Below are 23,168 nucleotides of genomic sequence, written 5' to 3' on the forward strand. Positions count from 1 at the left end.
GAACTGGTCATCCACTTGAAGCTAAGTGTGTTCAGGCTTGGCCAGTACAAGGATTGGAGACCATCTAGGAAAGCTGGAGATGATGTTGGAAAAAGTGTTGATGAGGCCAGCAGAGGGTGCGTACCCTGTGGTCTGAATGTGGATCCCAATGTCCAGGTGCAGTGATGGGGACAGTGTGTTGTAAAAATGGCACCATCCTTCGGATTAAAATATCTAACAATGCCTTTTCCAAACCCACTCAGCCCAATTCTGGGTCTTAGGTGTCCAATGCTAGAGTCATGGCTGCTTAAAGGTTTAAACAAAAAAGAAATCTCCTAAAGATTTTGATCCCCAGGTGGATGTGAAACAGGCAAGACAGAAGCTCATGGATGTGATAAATGAAAAAAACAAGTGGGTAAATTACCCTGGTTTCATAAAAACGCGACCAAAGTGGATCTGTGCATGAAGGTCGATGTCCAGCACCTGCTTCAGATAGTCCTACAAGGGAGGAAAGAAAAACCTGTGAATTCAATGGCAATTTTAAATAAATAGGACTAATAGGCAGGCATGCATGACTAGACTAGCCCAGAGAAGATGTGGCATTGTGTGAGTTGAGTAGACAAGTTGTTTTGATTAGTTAAATATTAAGTACCCAAAACACCACATCCCTGAAGCTTGGCAAACCAAACACTCTACATTCAATTCTGGTTGGTAGGGGTGAGTTTGCTCTTCAATGAACAAATAAAATGACCAGTCACTTCATTCTGGGAACACATATTCTACAGAGTGTCCACTGGGACAGCACATGTATCCAGAAACCTATATACCATTTCTGGATCTTCATAATGTGTCTGTCCTTGACTTTAATGTCACCTAGCACATCACTGTAGAATCAAATATAGATTTCTGCTTCATTAGAGGCATCTCCTGACCACAAAAGAGGACAACACAAAATAAGAGAACTCTGCAAGCTGCATGTCCAGTCAAACAGGTAGCAGATACCTCTGATTAACTTAACTGCACAAGTGGCAGAATGGTTCAAGTCATCAATCAGGTCACTAACTGGTAGACCACTGACTGAAGGGCAATGCCTACTTAGTGAACAGTGGGTCCAGCTCAGAGGCAACTCCCTAAACAGTGATTCAATTGCAGCCTGAAATAACATCAATCAGTCATTCTACTTAATTGCCATTCCTAGCACTGCAGTTACAGCTAAGGACACATCCAGTAACTCCTCCAAGTGTAGCACTTCCATAAAACTAGACATACTGGACTGCACAAGCTTTTATCCAAAGCAACTTACAAAAGGGAACATATTTGAGTAAACATCTGTTTGGGACAAGTGAGACAGGAAAAGGTGACAAAATTGATCATAGCAAGTGGAGAGCTTAGAACAAAATGCCAGAGAGTAACATTTCCTAGGTAATAAAAACCTAACAGCTAATGGTAGACAGTAATTTACCAAATAAGAGGGTCTTCAAATTCTTCTTAAATTCTTTGAGGGAATGAGAATTTCAAAAGGAGCTGTACAGCTCGATCCATCAGATAGGAGCTACACGAGAAAAGAGTGTGGATTGAGATATGACACCATACAGAGGTGGCATCACCAGATACTGTTCATCAGCAGACCTGAGTGATCAAAAAGGAGCACAGGACCTCAGAAGTATCTCCACATATATACAGGTGCTGACCCATTGACTGCTCTGTAGGCAAGCATCGATGACTTGAACTTAATACATGCCGATACAGGGAGCCAATGCAGTGATCTGAATAGAGAAGTGACATGTGCCAATCTCAGCTGAATGAACAATAGATGTGCATTCTGAATCTGCAGTAGCTTGATGACACACATTGCAGAGAGCTGCAGTATTCCAGATGTGACAAGACCAAAATCTGGACCAGGAGTATTGTCAGATACGGTCTGATCTTTCGGATATTGCATAGACTGAATCTGCAAGAGCAACATATCACTGTAGCAGGGACAGTGAAGGACTGCTGGTCATCAATCACCACCCCCAGGTTTGACTAGTACTAATGAGTCAAGCTGAACAGAAATGGGGTGCTGAATAGACAGATAAACTGGGATAACAAAAAGTCCATCTATGCTAGCTTGGGCTAGAGATTGCTCCTTTACCAAGTTGCAATATCATTGAGACATTCAGAGATTCTAGCTGATAACATGAGGTCTTCTGGAGGGAAAAACAGATACAGCTGGGTATAATCAGCATGGTACTGATAAGAGAAACCAAAGGACAGATGATAGGGCCTAGTGAGGAGATGTATGGAGAGAAATAAAAATCGTCCAGCATTAATCCCGGTGGCATCTCTGTGATTGCCTGGTGCACCTTTGATCTCTTTCAACACCAGGATATGGTAAGATCTAACGGAGAGGTAGAACTCAAACCACCTGAGGATAGTCCCAGTGATACCAAAGTCAGTGAGGCAAGGAAGATCTGGTGGATAACTGGGTTGAAGACTGGATGAGAAACACATGGTGATGTCTGGATAGAATGGAGCACCCAAGAGACTAATTGGTGTGTGCTCAAACATCTAGATTTTATGGGCTGAAGTTTCCTATGGTATTGTGGGTACATTGGGGCACAGGGTTTTTAATTTTGGTTAGACAGAACACCTCTGGGTATAATTCAGTACAAACTGAAGCCAGCTATGGTGTTGAAGGCCACTGGCATCTAATGACAATAACACCCAATGCCCTCTCACCTTTGTCCCCATTCACTCTCCTCTCCTTCACGGCCTATGCCCTCATTCAGAGTACTGAGACAGCTGTAGAGTTGGAGGCGATGTGCCTCTGATGATAAGCCACACAATGCATGCTCACCTTTTCCCCCATTGACACGCCTCCGGATGTGATGATTACATCTGCACGGCTTATACCCTCATTCAGGGCATTGAGTAAATCATCAGGGCTGTGAAAAGAAAAAAAGAAAGTAAAAAAAAAAATAAAAAGATTATTTCTAGATCCCTTTTGTTGTCACAATCATGGGCTGGAAACACGAAAGGCACATTTTCGTTTATTGAAATTTAAAGAGGACATATTCAGTACGTTTTAGGCTTTTATTTTCTGGTGGTACATTGTGCCATGTTGTCTCCACTATAAAATGCCAGTATGGGTAAGATATTTTATAAAAGTTATAGAAAATGCTGGACTTTGAAACACAACATTTTTTGCCTTTACAGACTCATGTGTATACACCATGTTTGTGAAGAAATAACTTTGACTTAAAAATACCAAAGTTATCCTTTAAGAGGAAGACAAGACACAGTCGAATGCGTTTCAGAATGCATTACAAATACCACAGATAGATACTCTCAGTACAGAGGAATTGGATAAACCTCTGTCACTTTCAGAATTACTAGACGCTATAAACTCACTTCAGAGTGGGAAAGCAGCAGGCCTTGATGGCTACCCTGCTGAATTTTATAAAAATGTTTAATTAAGTTAGCTCCCCTTTTATTAGCAACATTTATAGAAGCCAGAGGTAATAACATTCTACCTCAAACTTTTTGCCAAGCATTAATTACTATCTTTCCTAAGAAAAATAAGGACTTATTGCAGTTTGCATCATACAGACCAGTGTTACTTCTAAATAATGATGTTAAGATACTCTCCAAAATTCTAGACAGAAGGATTGAGAAAGTGCTTCTTTCGGTAATATCACAAGATCAAACTGGGTTTGTTAAAGCTTCCAATCTTTGACGAATGTTTAACACTAGAATCCCTGAAGCCTATGAAAAAACTCGTAATTCCGAGCCACCTTAAATTCCTTCGCACCTTTTCAGCATCTTTTGTTTTGAAAATGTGTCGACCAGCACAAGCAGCCAGCAGCCTGCTATCCCATCCTCCCCACTGCCAGAGCTGAGTCTGTCGCAAAATTCTCAGAACTCAGGTCTCTTTATCTGGGAATGAGGTGCCTGGAGTTGTATAGGGTAAATAATATGTAGTTATTTGGAATAAATACATTTCATATGTGTACCATGTCTATAATTATCTGAGTAAGTGTAGGATGATAGGAACTGCAGAACACATAGCTAAAATATAAACATTTTCCATGTTATACTAATAATGATGTAAAGTGTATAATGCGTGAAGGCATTAGTCCAAATATTAAATAAACATGTGCACTTTTATTCAAGAATATAATATTACCGTGGCGAATTGCTCGTGTACTGAAGTGACTTTAGCTGCAGGTGGAAGTTCCATTTTACTTATGGTGCCAAGCAGAGTTTTGGTGCAGTGCAGCAGTCTATTAGCCAGCGAAATCGCTGTGAGGAAGGTGTCTTCATAAGCTTTATGACCACAGACTCTTTGCCTTGAGTTTTATTCCAAAACACAGTTCTCAACAAAACATTGCCAGATGTCCGAGATCGCAGCAAATCTGTCATTTTTCACATGTTCTGCATGGGTGTCTTTGTTGTCAAAGCGCAAATGCCGCATGGTAGTCTGATAGCAGTCATGGGACATCGAATCTTTGATTGCTGGTACAACAAATAGTTCTGGGCACACATCAATCACAGCACCAACTGTGGTCATCGCTGCTCTTCTGAAAAGAATGGAGATAAACAGCAACAACCCAGAAAAGGAGAGGCAAGTTCGTTGTACCACATGTATGTCTCTGACAGAATAAAACTGAATAATAAAAAAATAAGCCCTAACTTTAACAAGTAGTCAAAATTTACACCAGGTGTTACAGACTCAAATCAAATGTATATTTTTATTATATTACTAGCCAACCCGCGGCATAGCATAAGCCGCATAATTATGTATTGATGGGTGAACACCTCCTGAAAGACACAGTTGTCCAAATGAGGTTGGTTTTGAGGATACAACTGTAGGTGAATGAAAAGATGTAACTCTGGAGAGGGCAACATACAATATAGCGTTTTACACGCTGCATACAGCGATTCACATTTGTGAGAAACTGTTTTACACGCCGCATACAGCGATTCACATCCGCGACAAATATGATTCTTCTTAGATGGTGCTGTCGCGTCCACCCACGCTCTCGAAGCATACACATTGTCTGGTCATGTGCCCGCTCGCAAGAGCAACCAACAGAGACCCGCCCACCAACTGTAAGACCATGGGACACCCCTCGCAAATTGCTCGACACGCCGCATTCAGCTATTCACATCTGCGACAAACTGTTTTACACACCGCATACAGCGATTTACATCCGTGACAAACATGCCTCTTCTTAGATAGTCATGCCGCGTCCACCCTCGTTCTCGAAGCATACACACGGCCTGGTCATGTGCCCGCTCGCAAGAGAAACTCACGGAGAGCTGCCCACCAGCTGCCTGTGTGGGTGCCTCTGTCTGTCTCTGGCGGTGCCTGTGTGTGTGTGCGGCTTTCTCTCTTGCTGCCTCTGTGTGAACCGGTCAGGCACAGAGAAGGTCAGCTGCTGAGAGAGCGTCGCGACTGTTGCAGGGCCTGCATTGGTGAAGCAGGTGAGACGGTAATGAAACAGAGGCACAGGGCTTATTGGTTTTTAAAGACTGCTTCCTTCATTGTGTTTTAACCTCAGTTTTAAAAGATTGTTTTAAGGATCCCATGGGATACCCCTTGCAAACTGTTTTACACGCTGCATATAGCGACTCACTTCCGCGAGAAACATGCCTCTATGAACAGTCAACGTGGCTCAGAGGTGCATGTGGACTCTACGACAGACGAACATAAATGACGCCGTTTTTCCTGTGTCATCACGTCTGAATTGGTGGGCGTGGTTCTGCGAGTTGTCATCGTATCCAATGGTCTTAGAGTTGGTGGGCGTGGCTCCTTCCTGCGTGTGCCATGGACGTCTTAATTGTCGGTGGCTTAGTGAATCCATGCCCCTTCTGGCGTGCTTTCCATGGGTGTCTTGCCTTAGTGAATTATATATATAGATAGTAATAATAATAGCAGCTCACTACTCAAAACGCGGAGCACCTGGCCTCGAACCCGGAACCTTTGGGTTCAACATTGACATTTGAGCTTGGGTTTTTAACTCATTGACAGCAACATGTAAATCAAATGATTTTTTTTCCTTTGGTTATATTCTTGAACAATATTTGGACTAAAGTCTTCATACATTATACACTTCACATTATTATTTGAATAACATGGAAAAAGTTTCTGCTTTAGGTATGCGTTCAGCATTTCTTGCCTCATGTTTCCTTTCATCCTACACTTACACAAATCGTTGCAGACACAGAACACACATAAAATGTATGTATTCCAAATAACAATATACAACTCCAGACACCTCACTGCCAGATAAAAAGACTTAAGTTCTGAGAATTTTGCGATGGACTCAGCTCCGTTGATGGGGGTGGATAGGATAGCAGGCTGCCTGCTGCTGGTGCTTATCGAGACATTTGCAAAACAAAAGACGCTGATGAGGAGAGGTGCGAAGAAATTTAAGGCGGCCCGGGATTCCGAGTTTTTTTGTAGGCTTCAGGGACTCTAGTGTTGATGTAATACATTCCCTCATGAAGTCTAATACCCCAGAGATCATATCTTTGGATGCAGAAAAAGCATTTGGTTTGGTTAAATGGGACTACCTATTCAGTACATTTCACAAATTTGGGTTTAGCCTGAACATATATGCATAAATAAAACTACTATATACCAGTCCATTAGCTTCAGTTTGTCTTCAAACTAGAATGTGGTATTAGATAAGGATGCCCTCTGTCACCCATGCTATTTGCAACTGCCATTGCCCCACTGGCTGTTTATTCTTGAAATGCATCTGAGATAGAGGGGACTCAAAATTAATCTGAATAGAAGTGTGCTTTTTCAAGTGAACTCTCCAGCACACAACATTAGATTGGGCACCTTCTCTTTTATCATTGTACATCAATTTAAGTACCTAGGGGTAAACATCACAAGAAAAAAAAACTTAAACAAGATGTGCATAGATGGTCTACTCTCCATCTAACTTTAGCAGGAAGAATTAACATTGTTAAGATGAATATCCTTCCTAAGCTTCTTTTTCTATTTCAAAGTACCCCCATATACATTAACAAATATATTTTTAAGAAGTTAGATTCAATCATAACCTAATTTATTTGTTGTACAGTCGCATCCATGCGACTGTACAGCAACCAAAAGAAGAAGATGGCATGGCTCTACCCAATTTCAATTTTATTACTGGGCAGCAAATATACAAGCTATAAAAACCTGGACATTGACACAAATAGATGAACACACACAAGCTTGGTCCACAATAAAAATAAAATCCTGCAGTTCCGCTTTATATTCCTTGCTTTGTATCCCAGTAAATAAAAGTTATCATTAATATACTAACAACCATTCATTCACCCAGAATATGGAACCAATGTAGGAAGCACTTTAAGATAAAGAATCTTTTATCTGTGGCACCTCTGTACAATAACTACCTTTTTCCACCCTCTCAAAATTATATACTTTTTAATGTTTGGAAAACATACAGGATTAAAACATTTAGAGATTTGTATAAAGATAATGTATTTGCATCCTGTGAATAATTACACTCCAAATTTAGCTTCCCATCAGCACAATTTGTCCACTATCTCCAAATTAGAAACATTGCTAAACAAAGTCTGCCCACTTTCCCTCACCTCCCACCTATTTCTATTCCAGAAGAGATATTGATCTGTCTTGAAGACTCAGGCAGCATGTCCGCAATATATAAAACCATTTTAAAGTCCCTTCCTTTCAGAGATCCCAGAGTACATTGGGAAAATGATCTCTTACTCAACATTTCAGAAAAGGAGTGGAAGGTAGACATGTAGAGAATTCACTCAAGCTCCATGTGTGCAAAGCATAAAATTATTCAACTTCAAATCTTTTATCGAGCACATCAGTCTCATTTAAAATTGCTCAAAATGGTTTCAGGGCAAGATCCAACCTGCAAACGTTGCAATCAAGCTCCAGCCTCACTGTGCCACATGTTTTGGGCGAGCGCCAAATTAACATCATTCTAGACAAAACTCTTTGTATGCTTATCGACAGCCTTGGTGTCACAATCCCTCCTAATCCACTAATAGCTGTGTTTGCTGGACTCCCAGATGGGCTTGAAGAGGAGAAGGACAAACTAACTATAATGGCCTTTATTTCACTACTAGCATGTAGATTTATCTAACTGGAAGAATCCTAACTCACCTCTTTTAAGTCAGTGGGTAACTGATGTTTTATACTATTTGAAACTGGAAAAGATCAGATTCTTTCTTACAGGATCTGTGCAAACATTTTTTAAAAATCCTGGCTGGATGTAATCAATAACATATTACAGTATGCATTTACATTGAGGAAAAGGATTCTCTTCCTTCTTTTGTACTCTTAAACGTTTTACTCTGGTTGTTGGCCCTCCTCTCTTTCTCATGGGTGGGAGTTGAATTGCATTTAGTTTTGTTTAGTTTGACTTCATTGTATGGAATGTTACTTACTTTTAATAACATCAATAAAATAAAAAAAAATTAAGAGGAAGTGTATTTAGGAGTGAACTCTTTACTCAAAGAGTTTTGGTAATCTAGAAAAAACTACCAAGGCATGATGACGAAGCAGAAACCTTGACAACCTTTAAGAAAGAAGTTTCTGGATGGGATATTGGGGCAGCTCAGCTACTAGCTAATCAAATGAGCATGATGGACTGAATGGTCTCCTCTCATTTATCAAATTTCATGTTTTTATGTTTGGTGTAGTTAGCTCTTCTTGGTACTCAGATCCGTGATGGCTCAACAGACTTGGATTCTTTCAGTTTTCTCTGACTTTTTGGCCTGCTGTTGATAGAAAGATTACTGTATATACTCACGCATAAGTTGGGTCTTGAAACCTGAAAAATCGATCATAAAATCAGACCCCGACTTATATGCCCGTTCAAAAATGCGACACTTGCATTTTTTTTTACATCTTCTTGCCTCCTCCAATCTCGCACCAGTTTCTCAGACACATCAAATTTTGTTGCCGCTGCGCAGTTACCAATTTCTTTCACTACTTCGACGACGTTTAATTTAAAAACAGCTTCATATTTTCTTCTGATTGAACACTCCATCATAGATAAGGGATGCTCTTACGGAAAAGGTGTACTAAGGTGTGCGATACAAAACACACAAAACAGTGCAAACGTCACTTCGGAATAGTTTGAGTACTACTGTGTGGTCACATAGGCACAATACATAGAAAAAAAGGGCAGTGTGCTCCATGATTACTCTCTCAGGTGGGCATTAGCTTATCATTAGTTCTTGGACCAATAGGGTGAGTTTTCCGCATTCGACGTATACAACCGACATTATAAGATACCAGCAATTATACGTATGGTAAAATCAAGCTCCGACTTATCCGAGGGAGAACTTATTCATGAGTATATATGGTATTTATTATGCATGTTCTCCCTACCTGTTCATTACTGTTTCTGGAGGAAAAGAAGGACTGAGCAACCATGTTTAGCCATTTTGCCTCATTAGAGCAACCAATTTACAAAACAGATGTTAGAAGGAAGAGTAATGATTGTTACATCCTTGAGGGCCTGTACCACTGATAACACCCTTTGTGCCGACGTCTTGCACCCATTAAGTCATCTATTAAACTACACAAATTAGGACACCAGAAGTGCTTTATTCACAGAAACTTACTTGTCCCCGACAATTCCCAGGTTGATAGTTGGATAGCCATGTTCCTGAATGGTGGCGAGAAGTGTTGACCTATTGCTGTCTCTGATCTTCCCAGGATGAAGATCGTCTTCGGGATTAAGCAGCTGAAATGTAGGCAGATACAGTGGTTAGATTAGGAGCCAAATCATAGAGTTTAAATTATTGCTTATTTAGCACTGTTTTATATTTTTAATTCAGACTTGGCATTCACATCTACAGTACACAGTACAGCTGCACTTCCTGCATTCTGAACTGATGATATGTCCTATCTGTAGTTCTACCGCATAGACAAATCAACTGTGACCCCTTCCCAGTCTATGGTGCCTGTGTTGTGTGAAATACATTTACTGAAATTCCCTGGAACAATCATTCGGAGGATGGGGAATGCAGTTAAAGGAGGCAGAGGACTTGCTCTTTCTAGTGGTACCATTGCAAGAACTCTGACAGAGAGGTTCCACTTCCCTTTAGGAAGCTGTACTGTAACATCAATGCAGTGCCGGTGGGAATGCAGGGGAAGTCGCTATAGACACCCGGCTCTGTAAAGGGAAGTTGATGGGCAGGGAGGAGGCCGAAATATGTTAAGGTCAAGTGGTCTAAGGAGGAAGTGCACCCTCATCTGTTGTAATTTATGAAATTTCTATCTGGTTTCATTTGAATATTGATATAGTGAAGGAAATAATATTTTAATTACTTTTACATTTGAAATGTTGCTTGTATTTGTTGTTATGAGTCTCTCATTTCAGTTTTACTGTTGCTATGAAAATGCATGATTTATAGCAAGTGTCACTGCATGCAATGTCTTGGTAGCTGCCTTAATAAAAGTGACTGGTGTATTCAAAAGACTGAACCTGGTTCCAATAAAACAATGACTTTTGCTATTTCTGCAATTTTATTTAAGTGAAAAATGGTCTTGAATCTTTTTCCTGATTTTAGTTTGGATTCAGCTTTAAACAGACGTTCACACTCATGGCCCTAGTAAGACCTCCAGCTTCTGCTCTCTTCTTTCAACACCTTTTCTCAGCTAAAACAAATCTTTGTCCCTCACAACTGTTTGTCCTCTTGTTTCAGCTGAGACCAACTACCCTCCCAAAGATCGTATTTCTTTCTCAGAATATGTATATATTGTGACACAGGCAGACAGACCACAAATAGTCACTACAGAGTGTTGGGGTGACACAGTTTAGAAACAAATCAAAAAGTAGGAGTGTGCTGTGGCACAACAAAAATGCCGGTCAACATTGGCCTGAAATGAAAAGATTCTCCATCTGGAGCAAAAGATTTAAAATCACATGGGAGCCCTGTCCTCTGGGAAAATCTGGTAAGAATGAGGCGGCCACCTTACAGGAGCCGTCCACTTTTATGGCGCATGACCAGAATGAGTGGAGCTTGCTCTGGGCATCATGGGCAGGATGAAATATCATCCTTGGACATCTCCTGGCAACTGTTGGCAAAAGAGAAGATGCAGTTAGTGACAGTGCCCCTTTTCATCCTGGAGTGGTATCGCTCACCTTAACAGAGCAGGGAAGATGATCCTCAGACACACATGTGTGAAAATATACATATAACTACTACACATAGTGTACATTAACACCTCAGTTCATGAAGCAGATGCATTCCAGGACTTTCGTTTATTATAATAAATGTTGTGATCAAAGGGAGATGTACTATAGGAGGAATAAGGAGACAATGAAGAGCTTGTGTCATTGTTTATTCTACAATCATGCCAAAACTACTGTCTAATTCAGTGTTTCCCAATCTTGGTCCTGGGGGCACACTGTGGCTGCAGGTTTTTGTTCCCACCAGCTTCTGTTTTTAATTGGACTCCTGGGTTAATTAAGTGGTGTGTTATTTCCCAAGTTCTGTGTTTTGGGAACAATAGAGAAATTAGAAAACTAAGTTTAGTAAAATATATATATTGTGGCGAGCGGCTGGGGGTGGTACCCTGCCGGGACGCCCAGAGGAGGGATTACACCTCCTCCGGACCACAAGGGGGCGACCGTCCTGGTGGCTATGGGGACCATGGGAAAGGAGCATGGAAGCTCAACCCTATTGGGGCTCGTGGTCACAGACTGTGGTCACACCTTGAGAGTACTTCCGGGTGCACAGCTGCTACTTCCACCACACCAGGGAGTGCTGGAAGAAATTAATCAGGAGCACATCCGGGTGGATGTAAAAGGGGCCACCTCCTTCCATTCGTTAGCTGGAGTCAGGTGGAAGAGGACGAAGCCTGGAGGAGAGGAGTGGAGGCGGTCAGAAAGAGAGCCATTGGAGAGAGAGGCCTGGACTGAGGGTGCTTGGTGTAGGGGCACTGGGTTGCGTGTGCGGTACTTTTGTAAATAGAATGTAAAATATAAATGTGTGTTGGTGGTTGAACCTTTGGTGTCCCCCTGTCTGTGTCCGGGCCAGCTTCTACAAAAATATATATATATATATATATATATATATATATATATATATATATATATATACATTAAAATGTACCAAGCAGTTATATAGGAATAATGTATTTTTTTCTTTTTAACAATATTTTCATCTTGATTTTACTTCTACTTTTCTAGGTGTTCTAATTGTTTAATTAATCCATTATTTACTAATTAGTGGGTCTGACTCTAAACTAGTTGCAGCCTTTGATTATTCAGTGTTGTTTGCCAGCGTGTCTGCTCTATTCATTTTTAATTGTCATTAATAAGATACAACAAAGCGGAAAAACTGCACAGAGAAAGGGCCAAATATAATGAAATCAACAAAAGAGAGTTAAGCATTTCAATCTATAGCAAAAGCAGAAATGTTTCTAAATGTCTTATAAATGTAAAAATCACGCTGCTGTGCTTTTCTGAATATAGAACAAACGAAAAATAATACTAGCTAATTAAATGAGATCAGTGTTATCAGGTGTTGCCACTGATTAGGAATCTGGTTGGAACAAAAACCTGCAGCCACAGTGTGCCCCAGGACCGAGGTTGGGAAACACTGGTCTAATTCAAGTGCTGCCCTCCAGGAATACTGCGGCATAGTTGGTCTTCCATGGCTCTTTCATTGTGACTCCATGTGCTCTCACCTCATCACAAAGTACCTGCACATTCATGCCACTGGGGCTCTTCCTTGCATTACTCACTTGGGTCAGAAACTACACTGTCTGACTCATCTTCCTCAGCTCCATGAGGAGATTTGCCAGGGGCCGCACACCTAGGACAACAGATTTATGCTGCAGTGAAGCATCAGCTAAATGGTTGCAGGTAAGGTCTGCCTGGATTCCCTTTTCCCACACTCTGCTGTGGCTCCTTTCATAGCTGGGTGCTAACCCCAATGATTCTGCTATGTGACATTTCTTTCCTCTCTTTATTATCTGCATTTTTGTTTCTGCTGCTTCTACTGCTTTATGTTTTTATGGCATAATGGGCCAATCATATTTATTACTTTATAACAAAGTTAACTCCAGAACACATGAAATAACTAAGCACTCAAGAATAATAAGTCTCTGTTATACAGTACGCACAATATCAATGATGACAACTATTCCATGTATGTATGAAGTTTCTTAAAGACTTCCAAGGTGCTCTACTTGACAAGTTGCTTAAACTTGTACATGTGCCGTCATGAATTTTATGTTGACTTTTGTATAAAGCAGCTTTGTTCTCAGGATCTGCTAGCTGAAGTAAAACTGCACACGTACAAGGGGGGCCTGAAAATTCCTGGAATCAGTCAACAACACAGGAGTAGGGTATAGTTATCGACTATGATGCTAGGCATTAAATGCCTGCAAGTCTTGTTAAAGTGTGACAAGTGGCATTGTGCTGAGTTGATCAAGTGCGTATTTCTGATATTTATTCTATAATCATGTACAGTTGGGGAAATAGGTATTTGATCCCATGCTGAATTTGTAAGTTTGTTCACTTACAAAGAAATGAACAATCTCTAATTTTTCTGGCAGTTTCATTTTAAGGAAAGAGAGACACAATATCAACCAAAAATCCAGAAAAAAAACACATTATATAAAAGTTATAAATTGATTTGCATGTTATTGAGTGAAATAAGTATTTGATCCCCTACAACTCAAACCCACAGATTGGCTGTGTGCCCATGTAGCACACAGATTACAATCAATCAATCAATTATAGATATTCCTGATCTCAACTCATTATGTATATAAAGCACAATTCTCCACAGAATTAATTTCTTCCATTCCAACCTCTCCACCATCATGGGCAAGACCAAAGAGCTGTCAAAGGACGTCAGGGACAAGATTGTAGACCTGCACTAAGCTGAAGTGGGCTACAAGACCACCATCAAGAAGCTTGGTGAGAAGGTGACAACTGTTGGAGCAATTATTTGGAAATGGTAGAAATATAAAATGACCATCAATCGCATTCGGTCTTGAGCTCCATGCTAGATCTTGTCTCATGGGGTGAGGATGATCTTGAGAAAGGTGAGGGATTAACCTACAACTACACAGGAGGCGCTTGTTAATGATCTGAAGGCAGTTGAGATCACAGTCACCAAGAACGCCATTGGTAACACACTACATAAATGGATTGACATCTTGCAGCACACGCAAAGTTCCCCTGGCTCAAGAAGGCACATGTACAAGCCTGGATGTTCACTGGCAAACTTAAGACAGTAGCAATGAAATAACGTTCCTCAGGGTCGCAGTGCGACATACATAAACACAGGACAAGTGCAAGACAGGTAAAGAACTACACCATACTATAAACAGATAAATAAATAGATAGAAAATGCTGTGATCTTTGCTGAGTCAATGGAGGCCGTGATTGTGACTCTCGAGAGATCGAGTGAGGAGTCTGAGTGTCTGTGCTTGCGAGTGTCCTGGATAAAAACCAAGATCCAGGCCTTTAATGACCTCTTAGGCACAGCCATCAACAGTGTGTCTGTTTGCAGAGAGAGTGTCGACCTTGTCGAGAGGTTTATTTACCTCATTAGTAGCATTCGTGTCTCTTGTGACTCTACCTATGAAGCCAGTACATGGACTTGGAGAGCATGGGGTCATGACGTCGCTGGAAAGGGGTGTGTGGTGCTCCTGATATCTTTGCAAAAGGACAAAGGTCCAAGTCTTTAGAGTCCTGGTGCTTCCTGTCTTGCTATATGGTTGCGAAACATGGACGCTATCCAGTGACCTGAGATGAAGACTGGACTGCTTTGGTACTGTGTCTCTCTGGAAAATGCTTGGGTACCGCTGGTTTGACTTTGTGTTGAATGAGTGGTTGCTGACGGAGTCCCGAATAAGGCACATTACCTAAATTGTGAGGAAGCGTCAGTTATGGCCCTATGGCATGATTCCCCGAGGGTGATCCAGCTCACAGGATCTTCACTGTTGTGGATCCAAGTAGCTGGACCAGGCCAAGGGGATGCCTACATAACATCTGGCTGCGTTAGGTAGAGGGTTATTTTCAGATGGTGGGACTGAACCACATATCTTCCTGGGGGGTTGCCAACCGGGATCCCGAGCTGTTTCATTGTGTGGTGGGTGAGGCAACTGAACTGAATAAATAACAATCATTTTAAATTGATAGCGACAAATAAATAAATAAAATAAATTAATTAATTAAAACAATAGTAATAAGCGTAATAAATGTACAGCATATACATTTGCTAATAAGATCATATCAAAGAACAGCACAGAGTTCTGCTGTTGCAGAACCTGGCAGAGTTGGCTTAGCTGCTACACAACCAGCTGCCAAACAAACTGTGTGAGTAATGGGAGTGGCCTTTCACAATGCCATAGGCTATGCAGTACAACGATTTATAAAGATGTTTTTAAAGAGACGCAGAGAGGTCCCAGTGATCTTTTCTATTGTGTGCACTATCTGTTGTAGTACCATACAGCCAGAAACACTGCAGCTCCGAAACCAGAGAGTGATCAGAATGCTCTCAATGGTAAACTGTAGAATCTGGTGAGAATGTGGGGAGGCAGGCCTGCCTTCTTCAGCAGTCAAAGGAATTGGAGATGCTGCTGTACCTTGTTGACTATGGAGGTGGTTTTAATTGGCCAAGTAATGTCAGCTGCCAATTCCACAGCAGTATGATGTGGGTAGCATGCATCTTCCTCATTGTCAACAATCATCTCATTCGTTTTGTCCACATCAGGAGACATATTGGTGCACTTGCACCAGTCCGCCAATTGTCAAATTTCCATTTTGTTAGCTGACTCATCCTCGTTGTGTCATCCTAAAATATAATGATGGTGTTTCAGCTGTATGTAGCAGCAACCCATTGGTCCACCATACCCTTACGATATGGTATCACTGCAGGAAATATGCTGTGTCACCAGAATGATAATTATATATTCAAGACTTCTTTAACCTCTAGAGTATTCAGTCTATGCAAGTCACTAGGTATCTGGACTTTTAGAGATTTCAATCTAGATAATGTATTTGTGCTCTTTGAACATTTGTGTCTTCAATATAATCTTCCCGTAACACGCTATTTTTTATATACAAATATCTATTTGAACAAAAAAACACCATCTTTATGACAGTAATCCATTCAAAATAAGACCAGGGTCCTCATGCATAACGGCGTGCGTAGAATTTACACTAAAACATGGCGTACGGACAAAAGCAGAAATGTTTGTACACCAACTTCCATGTTCTTCTGCTCCGTAAATCCCGGTCATAGTGAAAAGTAATGCATGTGTACACGTCTGCTGCCACTCCCCAACTTCTCCCAGAATTACGCCTCTTTGAATATGCAAATCAATATAAATAGCCCTTAAGCTCAGTGTTCTGTGAAAAGGCAATGGTAAAAGCACAGGGGAAAATAGAAGAATTTTAGCGAATACCAAGTGGAGGCAAAGGAAAACGTACTATTTTTTGGTTTAAACAGTTGGTATAAACAACAAAAGGAAGTTGATCAAGTGACATAGAGTGTCGGAGAAACTCGAAAGCTCAAGTTCACAAAGTCGCACAGTGCCCGAAATAAAAAAGAAGTTGTCAGATATCAAAGTCGCCGTGAAAAGACAAGTCATAGCCCACTGTCTGAGTGTCATATGGAAGGTTATTAGGGTACAGTGAAAAAAAAATAGGGACACAGTGGGAAAAAAGCATGAAATGTCAACTTCAATCTCTAAATTTACACTTTAATCACGTAGTTTATTTTGTAATTAAAGTAGAACATCATAAACTTCATCTTAAAATCATTTAATTTACTAGTTTCTCAAATCCCATCGTAACTAAAGTAGCACGTTAAATGCTTTGCTTTGTATTTGATCTTCTATGTGCTCTATGTGTGTGAATCCCTACGTGCTTCTTAAATGGGCTTTCTCTTCCTCCGACAGGACACAGAATCCATTACATTCATGATATTACAGCTCACTGATTAATTTAAATACTGAGATGTGTACTTGATATAATTTTCATGATGATAGGAGTTAAAGCATGTTATTAAACATGGGAACACGGTGGCGCAGTGGTTGTTCATACCTCATGCAAGATGCATGCTGCGCTGTATGCGACCTTCGATGAAATAATTTATTGCAGCAATACTGTCTAGTTCAAACATACTAACCCCCAATTCCTGTCCTTCCTTTTCTTTCTCCAAATACCCAATCGCCACACAATAAGCTCTGTAATAGACATTAAGCCATCTGTAAGCTTAGAACGCCGATTCTTTTAAGGAACATTGAAATATCTTCGTAGTACATGTTTAATTATTCTATCCATCTATCCTTCCAGCGTTGCTCCAGCCCCAGCAAGAATACAGCGTGAGGCAGGAACAATCCCTGAACAGAGCGCCAGCTTCTCGTTAGCGCTGCGGCACTGTGTCCTCACATGTTTAATCATTAACAATATAGATTATTTAAATGATGCTAACATTTTATCTGTATAATATAATACACATATTTTGCTGCATTTCATCTTAAAAATGATATCGTCATCATATGTAAATACGCGCTTTATAAAGTGGCTCAGGTTGTACAGTATTATAACTGTATCGCAAGTTTACAGTGAGGTGATTGTACTTAAAAGTATAAACAGTTCTACAAGGAGCACTTGATGGACTGATTGAGTGTGTTTATAGTTCTTAGGATGAAACTGTTTCTGAACTGCAAGGTCCGTACAGGAAAGGCTTTGAAGCTTTTGTCATATGAGAGCAGTTCAATACACAGCATGGCTGAGGCAGCGTGTGCTTGATGGTGTATCCCGATAATTCTCTTTCCGATCAGCTGCTGTAGAGCTGTGATTCCACACTCAGATACAATGATATTAATACTCCAAGTGGTGCAGTGAGAGTAATATGAAAAAAGATAATCCGCTGTGGCAACCACTAACAGAAGCAGCTGAAAGAAGAAGAAGAAGAAGGTGCAGTGAGAGTAACAACGCTAAAGCAGCTATGGTATTTAGAATAGTTTGACCTCTCTGTGGACCATTATATCGTTACAGGTTAATTTCAATCAGATGCCTTAAATAATAAACAATATGCGGTTAATTTCAGTGTATATGATAAAGCCGCGTCAGGGATTTGGATCTAAAAAAGAAAGGGAAACCACACTGGAACAAAAGCACTGCTTTGACGCTGGGTGCTGCCAGTTTGCAAAACTGAGTGGAGAACTTGCGTACACCAGGGTTTGAGCTACCGTGAAAATGTGCGTCGCTTTACGCCAAGTTTAGGTTTTAAACATCACGATTTGAGTGTGGAAACAGGAGTACGCAACATTTTTTGTGCGTATGCACCGTTTATACATGAGGCCCCAGCTGTGTATGCCATCTCATAATTTGTCTTCTACTCCAATAACCTTTTACCCACCCCCCTGGGAAGTGGTTTCCTCTTAAAAGACAAAATCATGGAAATCTGTTGGCGCAATGTGGTTTGTTTTGTTTTGATTCACTTTATTTATGTGAGAACTCACATATGCGAATAGAAAAAGTATTCTTACCATGAGATAAATAGTACCAGGAACATATGATAAAATGATTATTTCTGGATCCCTTTTGTTGTCACAGACATGCATCGGAAACATGGAAGTCTTGTTTTTGTATATTGAAACTTTTGCCGCTTCATTGGTAAGCTTTTGTTTTCTGCTGGTGCTTTGTGTCCCACTGCCTCAATTGCAAAGCACCAATCACAGGAAGAGATATTTTTTTTATTTAAAAAAATGGTGAAATTTAGAACACAATTTTTGGGTGGTAAATGCATATACAGTATACCATGTTTGTGAAGTAAAAACCTTTCACTTGAAAAATATCAAACTTGTCTTTTAATATACATTTAATAAATAATTTTGATGTTTTTTGGCTCACTTATTATTTTTGTCTGGGAAACTTGAGTTTCTGCAACTTGATCTATAAGTCGTCTTCCATTTTTTGTGCTCTAGATTTCCTTTATTTTTTTAACTCTTTCGATAAATTCCTTAAATCGATTCTCTGAAACAGCAATACATGCATTTGTGATATCATACAGCCACAAACCAACAACAAGTCGTACTCCATTGTTGTGGTGATACTGCTGTGAATTGAAATAACGTCAACAGTTTAATTTATGACATTTGCATGTCACATATTTTGCATAAAGAAAACACAATACACAAAAGTGACCAGGGACTGCAAGTGGCCCCGAGTACAACGTCATACAGGAACTCATTGGTTCCTGAACACAAAGTTCCTGTGGTGAGAAAACGCCTTATATTTCATCTCCTGATTACTTCCATTAACAAAGGGGACACTAGGACTGAACCTTAGTGAAAACTATAAAGACATGAGGAGAAGCGTGAACTGATGGCTCACAAGTAGTAGCACAGAAGGCATACAAAGGCTGGGAATGCAGAATATGGAGATTCTCCTTTATACTGGCTGAAAGGATTAGAGATGCAGGTCAAAATGAAATAAAAAATGACCTCTCAGTGAAGGGTAGAGTGAAAAATACCTAAACGTCCAAACCAACATGAAAAATAGCCAAGGAACAAATGGTGAAACAGATTTTTTGTATTTATTACTTTGGAATAAAGGTGCAGAAAAAGTAACTGTCTCTGCTTGAGGGATTGTGACCACTTACTGGTGAGTAGTGGATTTTGTCCGATGATGCACATTGAGGCCCCTGCTGCTTAGTTTAACACACTTTCAGAGCAAGATGGGGAACAAACTACACCTCCAAAGGTATACCTCACTTACCTCATTGCCTGTTGACATTACTGCCACCACTGGGAATTTTTGGACTTCCACTTCCGTTACCCCTACGGTGGCTAGCAGACCGATCTCTGATGGGCCCATGTGAGTCCCCTTTGCCAGCACACACTCCCCTCTTTTGATATCATGGCCGATGGGTCTGGAAAATGATGAAACTATTAAAGGGTGGTGGTGGGCATTGGGAAATAAGAAAAATGAGCAAGGAGAGAAATTAAAAGCAACATGTTGGAGATGAACCATGCCATATGAGTGGATACCATACAACGTAAAGGTAAAATCTTCTGAATAAGACTTCTCCATAGCGGAGGCTGGGCACAGAGTGAAAATACATTAATTCAAGCTATGAATGTCACACGAAATCTAAGAGGACATGCTGAATGAAAAAGGGCTTTGTGGCTACGAAAAACACTAAACATCTCAAACCCAAAAGGTTTGAAAAAGCAAAGCTAACGAGAAGAGAAGGTCAGCCTGCAAGGAGCTCCCTTTGCCCTCGCCCTGCAGTATCACTTACCTAATATCCTGTCCTGGCCGAGCTTGCACTAAAATTCGCACTTCAAGTTCTTCCGTGCCCTGAAAAATATTTGACAAAACCATTCTTTGTGAATTGAACTCTGCACCAATAAGACATTTTATATCATCTAGTCATGTGACTTCTAGATATTAACATGGAGGAAAAGAACTAAGAGCACTAAGTGTAGTGAATCTGCATTCTGGCATTTTATGTTGTAGTTTTTCCCATTTTTAGAATTTGTAAATATGACTTTCCTTCTGTTTATATTTTTACTGGTTGTTGTTGGCGCTATTATTTTATTATTTTTGTACGACTATATTGTTTATAGCATTGACATCTGTGGCCGGTTGCATGATCAGGTGCCGGTGTGACACGTTACAGCCTTGTGCAGTTGTCATGTACATTTGTGGTAAGTAGCATTTGGAATTAAAGCATCTAAAAAAACTAAGAAGAATATCCTAGTTAGGGCAAATAATTCAATCAAGTGTAAGTAATTAGCAACATTTGTTTCGACTACGATTCCAGATTCGTATTTTGGTTTGGACAGATTATTGGTTACCAAATTTCAGCCTGTGTTTAGTCTACACCTCTGTGAGCCTCGTTTGTACCTTCTATTGATGAGCATTTCGATTCACTTCACTGTTTTGATTCCTTCAAACAACTTGATTAAGTGAGTGATTCATCGACTGTATACAGTAATAACAAACAAAACCTTTCCATTGGCTGTCCCCCTTGACTGAATCACAAATTAATTATTTATTTCTTTAAAATATATACTCAAAGTAAAAAGTATTTGAACCCTTTGGAATTATCTGGTTTACTGCATGAATTGGTCATAAAAAGTGATCTGATCTTCATCTAGGTCATAGGGACTGATTTACACAATGAGCTTAAGCCAATGACACACAAAAAATTCTACTCTTTCATGTCTTTATTTTACAAACACATTCAACGTTCACAGTGGTAGTGGAAAAGGTAAATGAACCTTGGGATTTAATAACTGGTTGACCCTCCTTTGGCAGCAATGACTTCAACCAGGCGCTTCCTGTAACTGCAGATCAGATCTGCACATCGTGCGGGGGGAATTTTCGCCCATTCTTCCCTGCAGAACTGCCTTAACTCTTCCATATTCTTTGGTTGTCTTCTGTGTATGGCTCACTCTCTTCAAGTCATTCCACAACATCTCAATAGGATTGAGATCTGGGCTCTGACTGGGCCACTCCAAAAGGTGGAGGTTATTCTTCTGAAGTCATTGTGCTGTGGATTTGCTGCGATGTTTGGGGTCATTGTCCTGTTGCATCTCTCAGCCTCTTCTGAGCTTAAGTTGTCAGACAGACACCCTCACATTATCCTGGAGAATTTGTTGGTGAACTTGTAAATTCATTTTCCCCTCAATGATGGCAAGCTTTCCAGGCCCTGATGCAGCAAAGCAGGCCCAAATCATGATGTTCCCTCCACCATACTTTACTGTAGGGATGATGTTTTAATGTTTTTATGCCAAATGAAGTTCTGCTTGTTCCTCCCAAATAGTTTAATTTTGGTTTCATCACTCCACAAAACATTTTCCCAGTACCGTTGTGGAGTGTCCAAGTGCTCTTTCACAAACTTCAGGCGTTCAGCAATGTTCTTTTTTGATAACAGTGGCTTCCTTCTTGGTATCCTGCCATGGACTCCTTTCTTGTTCAATGTTTTGCATATAGCTGTCTCATGAGCAGAGATGTTAGCCAAATTTAATGACTTCTTCAAGTCCTTTGCTGTCACTCTAGGGTTCTTCTTTACCTCATTGCTGACTTTGCATTGTGCTCTTGGGGTCATCTTAGCAGGGCGCCCACTTCTAGACAGAGTAGCCACTAGTGCTGGGCGATATGGAAAAATCATATATCACGATATGGATTATTTTATATCACAATAAAAATATATATCACGATATACCACCCACAATAAAGTACGTTTCCAGTTATTCTCTGAAAAGTTTGACAAAAATATCATTGCATACTTTTTTTTGCAACTTTATTTTGAAGTGACATTTAACTGAACTGTCACAAAACCACAAGATGGAGTTTCTTTGCGAAAAAGTTCATTTTATTCTTGATTATCACTTATATAAAGGGTAGAGTATGCATTGCATAGCGACAAGACATTATCATTCATTTGTCATAGCCTATTTAATGCAATATTATCTTTAGTAATTGATAAAATTAGGTTAGAAACGATAGAAACGATAGAAGAGAAATAGGACGATAGACACTTTTCTATCGTCCCCACGATATATATCGTCATATCGCCCAGCACCAGTAGCCACAATACCAAATTGTCTCCATGTATAGGCAACTTGCCTAACAGTAGACTAATGAATATCTAAAATCTTTGAGATGACTTTGTAACCCTTTCCAGCCTTATGTAGATTAACAATTCTCCATTGTAGCTCTTCAGACAGCTCTTTTGTGCGAGGCATGATCCCCATCTGGATATGCTTCTTGTCAAAGGCTCAAACTCAAACTTTATAGTGTTTTTTATCAATCAATGCAATTGTAGGCCACACCTCTGAACTCGTTTCATTAAATGGACTCCAGGTGTGCTAAAGTTGGACTCCAATGAGCTTTTGAAAAAGTCATTAGCTTAGGGTTCACTTACTTTTTCCAATCTTCAGTTTCACTTTTTGAATGATTTATTCAATAAGGTCAAAAATTCTCTGAAAATCTGTGTATCTGTAGTTATAGGAGACTGCATTTGTTCATTATTGGGACTGACATGAAGATACAACCATGTTTTATATGGGAATTAGACATAAATATAGATAATTCCTAGGGGTTCACATACTTTTACTTTGACTGTATTTTTATTTTGTATAATAAACATACTGATAATTCACAAGGTATAACATTAAAATCTTTGAAAGTATGAAACATGGC

The 23,168-nt window shown here is 40.1% G+C and overlaps 1 protein-coding gene across 13 annotated transcripts in view; it reads right to left on the reverse strand.

Annotated features, from left to right (window-relative positions):
- LOC120519137 (gephyrin) overlaps positions 1–23,168 on the reverse strand; it is a 378,763-nt gene that overhangs the window by 12,308 nt on the left and 343,287 nt on the right. For all 13 annotated transcript variants that reach the window (XM_039742265.1, XM_039742264.1, XM_039742267.1 and 10 more), the window contains 5 exons: positions 20,257–20,315; positions 19,731–19,884; positions 9,592–9,713; positions 2,819–2,906; positions 404–477 (listed from right to left, as the gene is read on the reverse strand). In XM_039742265.1, the coding sequence (XP_039598199.1) occupies positions 404–477; positions 2,819–2,906; positions 9,592–9,713; positions 19,731–19,884; positions 20,257–20,315 (497 nt within the window). The remainder of the gene's footprint in view (positions 1–403; positions 478–2,818; positions 2,907–9,591; positions 9,714–19,730; positions 19,885–20,256; positions 20,316–23,168) is intronic.

Source organism: Polypterus senegalus, chromosome 18 (genome assembly GCF_016835505.1).
Source record: "Polypterus senegalus isolate Bchr_013 chromosome 18, ASM1683550v1, whole genome shotgun sequence".
Lineage (NCBI taxonomy): Eukaryota > Metazoa > Chordata > Cladistia > Polypteriformes > Polypteridae > Polypterus > Polypterus senegalus.